The following is a 14,322-nucleotide window of genomic DNA, read 5'->3' as shown; positions in this document are numbered from 1 at the left end:
TAAAAAGAAGGGAAAATAAAAATATATATAACTTTTATTTTACATATATATATATATATATATATATTTAATTACATTATATCCCCAAATTTGAAACAAATAACAAATAATACACTATTTTAATTAATGTGTAATATCGCAAAACATATTACATGTTTTTACATGTTCTTTTTTTTTTTTTTTTTTTTTTTTTTTTCTTGAGGGATTTTAAATAGTAAAAAAAAAAAGAAAAAAAATAAGATAATGTGTATTTAAATATTGTTCTGAATCATTTATATATATATATATATGTATAAATATATTTTTTTCTTTTATTTTTAGTATATATATATTAATATATTTCACTTTTATTGTTATACAAATTATTTTATTATATTTTCCCTTGTTTTACACACGTGCTGATATGAGATTTTTTTTTTTTTTTTTTTAATAATTTATTTTGTTAAGTAAAAATTATTATGAAACAGTGACGCTTTATGTGTATGTTGCAAAAACAAAAAGGTACATTTTTTTTTTTTTTTTTAAATAAATTTTTATATATATAAACTTACAACTATTATTGTGTAATTCATTTAATTATATAAATTTAATGTGAAACTGTTATAACATTTATAGAATGTTCATTTATATATATATATATATAAGGAAAGAAAAAAACATTTCATTATAATATTTGATCTTTATCTTTTTCCGTAATTTTTTTTTTTTTTTTTTATTTCACTCAAAATATAGAGAAGAAAAATAAAATAAATGAAACATGAGTTATTTTCATAATTTTATAATAAATAGAATATAATATATTTGTAATATTTAATTTTTGTTTTTAATCATTTTAAAATTTATTTTATATATATTACTTATAAATTATCTCATATTATTATATGGAATTAACATATCCCTTTCATGCGTAAAAAAAAATATCCTTAAACTCCCCCACCCCAAAAAAAAAAAAAAAAAAAAAAAAAAAAAGATAAAATAAAATAAAATAAAATAAAATAAAAAAAGTGTTCTTCATCAGTAACAAATGTTGTATTATTTTAAGAAATACAATATATGAAACCATATTTGTATAAAGGAAATATTTATTTTATTTTAATTTATCGATTTATAAATACAAAAAGAGGAAATAAAAAATGATTAAAATGTTATATAAAGGATATGATATTTATATACAATTATGTGCTATTTAAAGCAAATAATTATTAATATATACTCTTTAATTGTATGATAGTATTAAATATTCCGAAGGTTATTAAAACAAATGAAAGATTTATCACAAAAGGTTGTTCAAAATAACGTTCGACATACGTAAATATATAATATATACATATATATATATGCACGTAAAATGTATAAGTATTGTGCAAAATGTTATATTTTTCTTGTACAGTTTAATCATATGTTTTGTTATAAGTTTATAAAAAAAAGGTCAAAATATAAAATTAATACCTACTTTCTCTTAATTAAAATTTATACATGCATAAAAGAAATACACACATAAATATATAAATATATATATATATATATATTACAAAAGAACATATTTTTTTATATGCATTTTATATTATAATTCTCTCTTTTAACATATAAATTATATATATTATATATATATATATAAAATAAAGAAATATATAAATATATAAATATATAAATTTTACTTTATTATATTTTTTAATTTAATTGTAATCTAAATTTTTCTCCAGCAAAAACAGCATTGTTTCCTAAAGATTCTTCAATTCTTAATAATTGGTTATATTTGGCGTTTCTTTCACTTCTGCATGGTGCTCCTGTTTTGATTTGTCCGGTTCTTAAAGCAACAACTAAATCAGCAATAAAAACATCTTCGGTTTCACCAGATCTGTGAGAAACCATAACACCCCAGTTATTTTTTTGAGATAATAAGCAAGCTTCAATAGCTTCAGTAATAGAACCGATTTGGTTAACTTTAAGAAGTAAAGCATTGCAAGCATTTTTTTCAAGAGCTTTAGTAATTCTGGTTGGGTTTGTAACTAATAAATCATCACCAACAATTTGAACATCCTTTCCAATAGCTGCTGTTAATTTAGCATAATTTTCCCAATCATCTTGATCAAATGGATCTTCAATAGAAACAATTGGATATTTCTTTACTAAATCAATGTATAAGTCAACTAATTGAGCTCCAGTCTTAACTAATGATTTGTCATTATTTGGAGTTTTGAAATCTAAATCGTATGTTTTGTTTTCACTGTTGTAAAATTCAGAAGCTGCAACATCCATAGCAATTTTAACCTTTCCTTCATAACCAGCTGATTTAATGGCAGTTACTAATAAATCAAGAGCTTCATTAGCGTTTAATATATTTGGAGCAAATCCACCTTCATCACCTACATTGGTTGCATCAATACCATATTTCTTTTTAATTTCTGATTTTAAGGTATGATATACTTCAGCACCATATCTTAAGGCTTCTTTAAATGATGGAGCACCAACTGGCACTATCATAAATTCTTGGAAAGATAATTTGTTTCCTGCATGGGATCCTCCATTGATAACGTTTAAACAAGGTACTGGTAATACCATTTGGTCACTTTTCTTTCCAGCTAATTGTGCCAAATATTTGTATAAAGATACTTTATTAGCAGCTGCACCAGCTCTACATACAGCCATGGATATAGCTAAAATAGCATTAGCTCCTAATTTACTTTTTGACCATCCCCATTCATTTTTACTTCCATCTAATTCTTCAACCATTAAATTGTCAATTTTCTTTTGTTCAGTACAATTCATTCCAATCAATTTTGGAGCAATAATTTCATTAATGTTCTTGATAGCTTTTTGAACACCCTTTCCTAAGTACCTGCTCTTGTCATTATCTCTTAATTCTAAGGCTTCATAAATACCAGTGGAGGCACCAGATGGTACGGCAGCTCTGAAAATACCTAAGTTGGTCTCTAAGTCAACTTCTACAGTTGGGTTTCCTCTAGAATCTATATATAAAAAAAATATATAACAACAGAAAATAAATAAAATACAGATATTAGTAATAATGTAACATATATATATATATATATATATATATATATATATTGTAAATAATTTTCACATTTAATTATATATGTTCAGATATTAAAAATAAAATAAAATAAAATGATACACAAAAAAATTATTGTATTACAAAAAAAAAAATAAAAAAAAATTTTATTCTTATGTTATTCTTATTATATACGTATGTATTATTATATGTTAACTATAGAATACATATTCATAAAGAAATATCACGTGGATTCATAAAATAAACATATTAATACATTAATGTATAAATAAATAAATAAATAAATATATATATATATATATATATATAATATATATATCTTTATTTATCTATCATATTCATTCTTATAATATAAAATAAAAAAAGTTAAAAATGAATATAGCTCTTTGAATATACATTTATTTAAAAACATATAATAAGGTATTTATATACAAAGTGAAAAAATATATAACATTAAAATATCTATACCTAAAATTTCACGGGCATTAATACGAGTTATTACATGAGCCATTTTTTTTAAAGTAAGTATAATATGTTTATATTTTATTTAAAATAAAATAATATAAAAGGAATATAAAGTTTTTTTATAAGAATGAATATTAAAAAAATATTATATTAAGAAAATAAAATATTACAAAAGAGAGAATTATAAAATTTATAATAATTTTAATTTTGGAAAGTATAATAGAATTTTTTTTAATTTATATGAAAAAAAAGAAAAAGAAAAATATAATTTATAAATTATAATATTATTTATTATATTATAAAAAAAAAAAATAAAATAATAAAAATAAAACCTTATAACTTAATATTATTATTATAATATTATATGTATTATATATGTATTATATATGTATTATATGTCCCCATTTTATTTTTTTTTTAATTGAGATGCATATGAGATTACATAATGAATTCTTACTAGTATTTTTATTTTTTCATAAAAGATCATAATAAATAAATGGTATTTTAGCATGGATCAGAAATGGGGCCATTTACACATATATAATATATATATATAATAATATATGTTGATAAATAATAATCTGTATAAAGATGTTATATTCTATATATAATAATAATATAATGCATATGCATTCACTTATATCTTTTTATTTTTAAATATAATAATTTAATAACATTATGTTTATTTTATATATATATTTTTTTATTTTATAAATAAAAGTCAAAAATAAAAAAATATATAAATATAATAATATACATTTTGATTACTAATTCATAAATATATAAAATAATTATTTATTTTTGGAGGAATATTTCAAATATTTTTTTTTCTTCATGTATATTTATAATATATATAATATTCTTTCAAGTAGATATAGTATAATTTCTATTTGTTTCTATTCAGATTAAAAGATAAAAAAAAAAAAAAAAAAAAAAAAAATTTTTAAATAATAACATTTAAAAAAAGGAATTATTGTTAAAATAAAAAAATTTCACTATTTATTTGAATTTATTTTTCTTTATGAAAATAATTATTCTTATATTACAATATCCTTATATGAAATATTTTTTTTTATTATATAAATACGTATTTATATATGAGAATTTATTACGTTTGTATATATTATTTTAAAAGAAAAAATAAAAAAAAAACTCATTTTTAATATTATAATTGTTATTAGTTTATTTTAAAAAATATTAAGAAAAAAATATACATATAGAAAAAGGTTTCATTTCTTTTGTGTGTGAAAACATATATTTGAATAACATTAATGTAGAATTATTAATAATTAATGTATAAATTTATATATCTGATTTGATTGCTTATTAATCAATATATATATGGTAAAAATAAATAAAATATGATATTCTGTTCTTTAAATATAAATATTTGCTTCATTTTATATATGTAGTTATTATTTTTTCGAAATATTATATAACATTTTTAATTTATATTCAATAATTTTTATGTACATAACAATATTATAATTGTGTATTTATTATAATGTTATTCACAAAAAATATATAGGACGTTATATGTGGTAATGTGTTTTTATTTGGTATACTTTTTATTTATCATTTAAGAAAAGAAAAAAAAAAAAAAAAGAAAAAAAAAAAAAAGATATACATATATATATATATATATATATATATATATATATATATATGTATGTATGTATGTATGTATGTATGTATGTATATGTATATAATAGGGCATATATTTGAAGTGTTATATATTAATAGGTATGTATAAAGAAAACATCTATCCTTTTATTATAAATATTTGTATTCTACTTCTTATTTTATACATATAAGAAATAATGAAATGAATAATTTTCTTTGTATTTTATTTTGGGAAATGAGTTTATTCTTTTAATTGATAAGATAATAATATATTTTAAAAATCTTCATCAAATAATATTTGTTTTTCTCCATATACATTTTCTCCTTTCTTAACAGTTTCTTCCTTGCCGTTCTCATTAACAATAATCTACAAGGGAAAAAAAAAAAAAAAAATATATATATATATATATATATATATATATATATATATTTATTTATTTATTTATTTTCATTTATTCATTTATGTTTTTTTTTTTTTTTTCTTTTATTACTTTTGTAAATTCGGGCCAACTAAAAGGGTACTTGGAATTATAGTGTTTTGGATACTTTAGATTAGTCAACATGGTATCTGTTAAATATTCTAAGAATGCTCTTACTTGTTCCTTCTTTATTTTAAGAACATTGAGCTCTAACATTTCCAGTGAAAATTGATATTCTAAATCAACAGCCATTTTAAAATAATCTAAGACATGTTCATATTTTAATTTATTAACTAAATGGTTACAACACATAACGGAAAAATCTCCATGAAGATATTCATCTCTATGAATTTTTTCATGAACATTACATAAGCAAGGGAGTATAGAATTTTCTTTGCAATAACCAATTAATATATTTAATGTACCATTAAAAAGAACTTTAGAAATATAAAGAAGAACAAGTTTATTATAGTATGGGATATTCGATTCGAATATTTCAGTTAGCCATTTCTGTTTTTTTAAAACACTGTCTAACTCAATCACTTTATTTATTATTACCCTTTTCTGTTTTGAATCAGGAATATATGTTTCGAATATACAAGCATATACTTCATCATGTATATTCTCCATACACATTTGAAAACCATAAAAAGCTCTTCCTTCAGGTATCTGAATAATGTCTAACATTTTACTGGTGATAAGAGCTTGTTCTTCATAAACATGTAAATCTCTGAAATGTTAAAAAAAAAAAAAAAAAAAAAAGTTGGTACATTTAATATATATAATGGTTCAAAAAAATATAAAATAGAATACATTAAATTAAATTAAAATAAAACAATAAATGCATAAATATATAAATATATTAATGAATAATTTCTTTGTCCACATATTTATATATATATATATATATATATATATGTTGATTTATTTTATTTTATTTTTTTTTTTGAATTTACTTTAAACTATAAAAGCATATAAGTTCAAACAACTTAACCAACATGTTTTTATCAATATTTTCTAAATATTGCTTGTCTTTATCAAAATTATAATCCTCAGCAGTCCAAAAGAGAGATTCAATTTCTTTATAATAACTCTAAAGAAAAAAATAGACAAGTATATATATAAAATAATATATATATAAATATATATATACAGGAACATGCATAAATTAATAAGGAATATAGTTTATGAATTTTTCTTGTTGTCTTTATAATATACCCAGAATGTTTTGTACTTTATTGGGAACATAACCTGTATTAAAGCAAAAGAAAAGTAAAAAATTGATCAATTAATATATATATTATAAATATTTATTTATTTATAATATTATAATATATTTATATGAACTTATTTTTTTTTTTATCTGGATTTACCCATCTGAACTTATTTTCCTTCAAAATTTCATCATTATTTTGAGCCTCCAACAATACTTCTTGATCGTGATATTGTTCCTTACTCATTTTCTTATACAATTTAAACAACTAATGTTTGTACTATTCTGTTTTTTTCAAAAACAAATATAAAATGATATAAAATAAAAATATAACAAAAAAGTATAAAATATATCAAAAAAAAAAATATAATATATTGTTTCCATAAAATTCTTACATTTTGTTTTTTACTTAATTCTTATTTCCTGTATTTAAATTAAAATCCTATAAAAAAAAAAAAAATAATAATAAAATATAAGGAATATATTATTTTTAAATGTAAAAAATTTTAATTAACATATAAAATTTTTCATATATTATGTTTATTTTATATATATGTGTTAATATATATAAAAATATAAAATACACCTAAAAAGGATAATATATATATATATATATATGTAAGGATATGATATACAAATAATAATCACACTCTTTTTCTTTTTCTTCCTTTTTTTTTTTTTTTTAACATTAATTTCATAAATATTTTATGAATATATATATATATATATATAATATATGTATATAAAAGAATAAATATGTAAATGTGAAAAACAAAAATTTAATGTCTAAAATATTCTCCATATATTTGTTATAGCTGTATAACAATATATAATTTCCAAACAAAGAAAAATAAAGTGAAAATATATGTACACATGAAAAAAAAAAATAATATATATATATAATAATTTTTTAATATAATCCACTTATAGTTCTTAATTTGTTTATTAAGTTATATTTATATATATATATATATATATATATATTATATATATGAATAATATTTATATACATTCTATTTACAGTTACCTATTTGGAATAATTTATAAACTAAGGTTTATTAAAAATGATTTGTGTGATATCTAAAAAACGTTTAACTATATTATATATATATGTATAAAATAATAAAATTAAAAATAAATAATATATCAAAATAAAATGAATATAAAAATAAGGGTAAAATTAAGATTACTTTAGTTGCGCTTAAAAATGTATAATAATATAAAAGAAAAGGGGGGAAAAAAAGTATTATAAATAATTCATATATAATATATGATTAGAAAAAAAAAAGAAATATATTATATATATATATATATATATTATGTATACAATAAATTCTCTCTTTAAATATTATCGTATGTGAAGATACATTCGCTCATATATATAAGTTTACATATTTTTTCGAAAATACTATAAATAATAATTATTCTTTTATAAAAGCAAAGTAAACCTTATAATAATATTAAATATGTTTAAATATAAAAAATTATAATATCATGTATTCCTATAATATATAAAAGAAAACTTAATTGTCATTATATGCACCTCATATAAAAATATATTATATATTATATATGTATATATAATTTTTTTATACGAAAATTTTAATTTTTACTACACAATAAATTTTACACATATGCATTTAACATATTACATTATATTATATATATATATAATATATAGTATATATTTTTTTTGGATAAATTAAAAATTGGTTTTAATTTTTGTTAATAAAAAAAACTGTGGTTTTATGATTTTTTTTTTTTTTTTTTTTGTATTTATTTTAATTTTTTTTTTTTTTTCTATTTTTAAATACCAAAAAGGATAATATTTATTGTTATCTTATAAAAAAAGAAAAAAAAAAAAAAAATGGATGAAGATTTTACACTAGTTCATAATACTAATTATGATGATATACTTCAAAAAAAAATAAAAGGTTTGTTCTATAGAAAAATAAAAATACATATTAAAAAATAAGTAGTATTTTTTTTGTTAATATTAACAGTTAATATATTGTATTTTAATAAATAAATATAATATAATATAATATAATATAATATACATATCTTAAAATATGAATTATTTACATATTTATAATAATATGATTATTACATAATCCCTTTCTCTTAATTTTATTTTTTTTTGTTTATTCATTTTTTCTTTTTTACATTATTTCTTTTTCTTCTTGGTTCAATTTTCTAAATATGGTTATATAGGCATTGAAAAAAAATGTGAAGAATTAAAAAAAGATACATGCAAGGATGATGTATTGAAAGAAATAAATGAATTAATTGATCAAGCCATAAAATTAAAAGAGAATGTGTCTAATATTTATTTTCAATATCTAAAAACAAGTTCGATTATAATTTATGAAAAGGTATAATATTCTTTTTTTTTTTTAAAAAAGAAATCCAAAAATGTTCTAATACATTTAAATAATTTGTTTGTATTATATATTTATATATTTCTGTACATTCCTTTTTCTTTTTTCTTTTTTCTTTTTTTTTTTTTTTTTTTTTTAATTTATTAGAAACTAAAAGATTTAATTAAAGACATTGAAACATTAAAACAATCCAGTATAAAAAATAAAAATGAAAAAGCATATACTCCTAATGAATTTAATTATGATGATAATTTCCTCCTACCTGATGATGATTATTTATTTAAAGAAAAGGAAGAAGTACAAGTAAATGAAAATATGATTGATCTAAGCCAATATAATATGTCTTTTCAAAATATGGAAAATAAAAGGTAATTATAACAATTAAATAAGAATATATAAAAATCAAAAAATATATATATAATGAAAATGATTTTAAATCAATGCCGTGTTCCATTGTTTTATGTTTGAATTTTTTAAAAAAACATATTTATATAGAATAATAAAAGGATTTGGAGAAACGGGATGTTCTAATTTATTACTGGATAATTTAGTAAAATATGAAAGAAGTATAATTTATTTATTTATATATCTATAATATTATATATATATATATATATATATATTTTTAGGTTAATTGTGAAATTATTATACTTGATATATTAAGCTCTGTGTTAATACAGAAAATTAAACAATGCACAATCTGGTAAAATTCAAAAAGACTACCTTATATATGAATACACATTATTATATTATATTATATTATATTATATTATATTATATATTTTTTTTTTTTTTTTTTTGTTTCAATTCTATTCTCATACATATTAATTCTTATTTAGGGTTTCAGCTGTCGAGTCATCTCTAATGATTTCTAATTGTCAAGACTGCAATATTTTATCAAATTCTAAGCAAGTACTAATTTAAAAATATAAATATAAATAAATAAATATATATATATATATATATATTAATTATTTAATAAATATGATTACTATAATTGATAAATTTTACACACATAGATAAGAATACATGACGCTATTAATACCAATTTTTATATTAATACCATCAGTAATCCAATTATCGAGAAGTAAATAAACACACAAAAAAATAAGTATTGAAAAATATATATTTTGTATATTCCCCTATTTTATTTTATATAATATATTTATATATATATATATATATATTTCCATTTTTTTTCTTAAAATTAATAGTTCCACAAAACTTATTTTCCATAAATATAACTTAATCTTTGATGAACTATCCGAATTATTACAAAAAATTAATATAAACAAAGATTCAACCAAATGGATGGAAATAATGGATTTTAATTGGCAAAATACACAGGTAGGATATAAAAAAAAAAAAAAAAAAAAAAAAAAAAATAGAAATAAAACCTACATAACATATAAAAATGTTCCTAAATATTCATACATAAAATATATTAATATTAATTTTCTATCTAAATAAAAAATGATTACAGGAAAAATCTCCAAATTTTTGTATAAATACAGAGATACAAATATATAACATAAAAATAAAATATATAAAAAAATTTAATGGTCTTCATCAAGAAAAATTAACACATGATAACTATGTAGTAGAAAATTTCCCACCTTTTCTAAAAAAAATAAATTAAAATAACTTTCTTCCTTATAATACCATAATCTCAGGTAATAATATAAAAAAGCTAATATTATATGTACTTATATATTTATATATATATATATATATATATATATAGCACTACATTTTTGTAAGCTCGTTTTTTATTATTATTATTTCACAAATATATAATATATATATAATTAATATTAATTTTTATTTTAAATCATATGAATCTACTTATTTTTAATTTGATGTGTTTTTGTAGAAAATTTCTTTTCTTTTTTTATATTTTTAAAAAGAAAAATTTACATATATATTATTTTACTTATGAATACTTCAAGTGCATTTATTTTATATGACATCTTTATAAAATAGTACTATAATATATAAATAAAAAAATATATATATGTTGAATAATTTTATTTTTCAAGCGTTTTAAGAAAAGGTTTATATTTTATGAATATATATATATATATATATATATATATATAAACTCTATTATTTTATTTATTTTTTTTTTTCACATATTATCATTTTAATTTCATGTAATATACATATATATATTTATATATAAAATAATAATAAATATAAATAATTAAATTTTTTTTTTTTTTTTTTGTTTGATATGTGAATGTTTGACGATTCATAAATTAAATAAATAAATATTTATAAGTATATAATATAATTTATGTGAATTATTTTATTTGAATTTTGTGAATAATTCATATAGATAAATTATTATATGTGAAGGATTGTGTAAACCTTTAAAAATATAATATATATGTATATATATATATATATATATATATATATAATAAGATAAATTAAAAATATAATATAATAAAATAAGAGTAAAAAATTAAATTTTTGAAAACGTATTTTATTAAATTGTAGAAACAATGATATCAACATTACGAGGGAAAATTTTTAATAACGGCAGTAATAGAAACAAGTGTGTTTCAATTTTAAGTAATATTCAGAAGAGAAACATATCAAAAGATATAAGATTTGGAAGTGATGCAAGGACTGCTATGCTTACAGGTTAATATTATATGTGTGTTATTTTTATATATTCTTAATATTTATCTGTATAATTGTATAATAGTACCTATATAAATGTATATAATATATTTATGCTTATAAATGTTTAAATTTTTAGTATAATTATTATTATTTTTTTTTTTTTTTACAATTTTATGTTTACATAATATGCCATTATATGTTATATATATATATATATATATATATATTTATTTATTTATTATTATATTTTATTTATTAATTCATAAATATAGGTTGCAATAAGTTGGCCGACGCGGTTAGTGTAACGCTTGGTCCAAAAGGAAGAAATGTTATCATAGAACAGTCATTTGGTTCACCCAAAATAACAAAGGATGGTGTAACAGTTGCTAAGAGCATTGAATTTAACAACAAGCTAGCTAATCTTGGTGCACAAATGGTAAAACAAGTTGCTGCAAATACCAATGATAAAGCAGGTGATGGTACAACAACAGCTACAATTTTAGCTAGATCAATATTTCAACAGGGTTGTAAAGCAGTTGATTCAGGAATGAACCCAATGGATTTATTAAGAGGTATAAATAAAGGTGTCGAAAAGGTTTTGGAGTATTTAAATTCAATAAAGAAGGATGTTACAACAACAGAAGAAATTTTCAATGTCGCAAGTATATCAGCAAACGGTGATAAAAATATAGGTCAACTAATTGCTGATACCATGAAAAAAGTAGGAAAAGAAGGAACCATTACGGTTACGGAAGGAAAAACGCTACAACATGAATTAGAAATTGTAGAAGGTATAAAATTTGATAGAGGTTATATTTCTCCCTACTTTATTAATAATAGCAAAGACCAGAAGGTAGAACTTGATAAACCATATATACTTATACATGAAAAAAAAATATCTACTGTTAAATCTTTATTACCAGTTTTGGAACATGTATTACAAAACCAGTCATCCTTATTAGTTATAGCAGAAGATGTTGATAGTGATGCATTGGCTACATTAATTGTAAATAAATTGAGATTAGGTTTAAAAATATGTGCAGTAAAGGCACCAGGATTTGGAGAACACAGAAAAGCCTTGATTCATGATATAGCAGTAATGACAGGAGCAAAAGTTATTACAGAAGAAACTGGATTAAAATTAGATGATCCACAAGTTGTTTCTTATTTAGGTAAAGCAAAATCCATAAATGTTACCAAAGATAGTACATTAATTATGGAAGGAGAAGGAAAAAAAGAAGAAATAAATGAAAGATGTGAAAGTATAAGAAATGCTATAAAAATGAATACATCAGATTATGAAAAAGAAAAATTACAAGAACGTCTAGCTAAAATTACAGGTGGAGTTGCTTTAATAAAAGTAGGAGGAATAAGTGAAGTAGAAGTTAATGAAATTAAAGACAGAATTCAAGATGCTCTTTGTGCTACTAAGGCTGCTGTTGAAGAAGGTATTGTTCCAGGTGGTGGTAGTGCATTATTGTTTGCTTCGAAAGAATTAGATTCAGTTCAAACTGATAATTATGATCAAAGAGTTGGTGTTAATATTATTAAAGATGCTTGTAAAGCACCAATTAAACAAATTGCTGAAAATGCTGGACATGAAGGTTCAGTTGTAGCAGGAAATATTTTAAAAGAAAAAAATTCTAATATAGGTTTTAATGCGCAAGAAGGAAAATATGTAGATATGATTGAATCAGGTATTATTGATCCAACCAAAGTTGTTAAAACAGCTATATCAGATGCTGCTTCTATAGCATCATTAATGACAACAACAGAAGTTGCTATTGTTGATTTTAAAGATTCCAAAAATGAAGAATCATCACAACATATGAATTCAGTTAATTCTATGGGTGATATGGGGGGAATGTATTAAAAAAAAATTAAATAAATTATATAATTAAATTATTATTTGATAATTAAAATATTCAATTTCGAAAGATAACTTTTTTTAATTCAATTAAAAATAATATATTTGTCTTTACATTTATTTTAATCTAGAAGGATGATATATGTGTATATTATTATTATATATACATATATGTACATATTTTATTTCACTTTGAATTTTTTTTTTTATTATAAAAATATACGCAGTTTTATGATCTGTGTGTGTTGTTATATATATATATATATATATATATATTTATTTATTTATTTATTTATTTTATATTTTTTTAATATTTTAAAACAATTTTGTTTTTTCAAAATTTTCACGATATTAAGTTGTGCGCTTATATTGGAAGGTGACTGTGGAGAATATAATATTTATTTATATGTGCATATATAAAAATATTAAATTATTCATAATGAACCTTTTTACATATTTTTAAATTATACATATTTATGTATGAGAATAAATAGAATATATATATATATATATATATATATATGTATATATATCAGATTAATATGTTCTATAAAAACATTAATATAAAGTAAATTACATTCTTTTTTTTCTTTTTTTTCTTTTTCAATAATATATGCATTAAAGTATAAATAAAAAAATATATATATATATATAGTATATTAATAATTTAATTAAATTTGTATGGGAAA

The 14,322-nt window shown here is 18.7% G+C and overlaps 4 protein-coding genes across 5 annotated transcripts; 2 read left to right on the top strand and 2 right to left on the bottom strand.

The window, feature by feature from the left end:
- Nucleotides 1-1,671: 1,671 nt before the first annotated feature.
- On the bottom strand, nt 1,672-3,545 carry PF3D7_1015900 (enolase; the record flags this gene model as incomplete). Its single annotated transcript, XM_001347404.3, has 2 exons — nt 1,672-2,969; nt 3,503-3,545. 2 exons carry the CDS (start codon nt 3,543-3,545, stop codon nt 1,672-1,674), a joined length of 1,341 nt encoding a protein of 446 aa, XP_001347440.1.
- Nucleotides 3,546-5,396: 1,851 nt separating this feature from the next.
- Nucleotides 5,397-7,001, bottom strand: PF3D7_1015800 (ribonucleoside-diphosphate reductase small chain, putative; the record flags this gene model as incomplete). The annotated part of the gene is made up of 5 exons (XM_001347403.2): nt 5,397-5,489; nt 5,614-6,271; nt 6,498-6,634; nt 6,760-6,792; nt 6,915-7,001. The coding sequence occupies 5 exons, from the start codon at nt 6,999-7,001 to the stop codon at nt 5,397-5,399; spliced, it is 1,008 nt and encodes a 335-aa protein (XP_001347439.2).
- Nucleotides 7,002-8,621: 1,620 nt separating this feature from the next.
- On the top strand, nt 8,622-10,774 carry PF3D7_1015700.1 (tubulin binding cofactor c, putative; the record flags this gene model as incomplete). 2 transcript variants are annotated; one of them, XM_002585357.1, is made up of 9 exons in its annotated part: nt 8,622-8,688; nt 8,969-9,129; nt 9,283-9,503; nt 9,631-9,685; nt 9,765-9,838; nt 9,975-10,047; nt 10,155-10,222; nt 10,350-10,482; nt 10,619-10,774. In XM_002585357.1, the coding sequence occupies 9 exons, from the start codon at nt 8,622-8,624 to the stop codon at nt 10,772-10,774; spliced, it is 1,008 nt and encodes a 335-aa protein (XP_002585403.1). The 2 variants fall into 2 exon arrangements, with proteins under 2 accessions (XP_002585403.1, XP_024329094.1); XM_024473283.1 differs by lacking the exons at nt 10,155-10,222; nt 10,619-10,774 and having other exon boundaries at nt 10,350-10,373.
- Nucleotides 10,775-11,642: 868 nt separating this feature from the next.
- On the top strand, nt 11,643-13,639 carry PF3D7_1015600 (heat shock protein 60; the record flags this gene model as incomplete). The annotated part of the gene is made up of 2 exons (XM_001347402.1): nt 11,643-11,784; nt 12,039-13,639. 2 exons carry the CDS (start codon nt 11,643-11,645, stop codon nt 13,637-13,639), a joined length of 1,743 nt encoding a protein of 580 aa, XP_001347438.1.
- Between the last annotated feature and the right edge of the window lie 683 nt (nt 13,640-14,322).

This window comes from Plasmodium falciparum (assembly GCF_000002765.6).
Source record: "Plasmodium falciparum 3D7 genome assembly, chromosome: 10".
NCBI classification, from domain to species: domain Eukaryota; phylum Apicomplexa; class Aconoidasida; order Haemosporida; family Plasmodiidae; genus Plasmodium; species Plasmodium falciparum.
The sequence above is the reverse complement of the archived record's forward strand: the minus strand, read 5'-3'. Positions and strand labels throughout refer to the sequence as shown.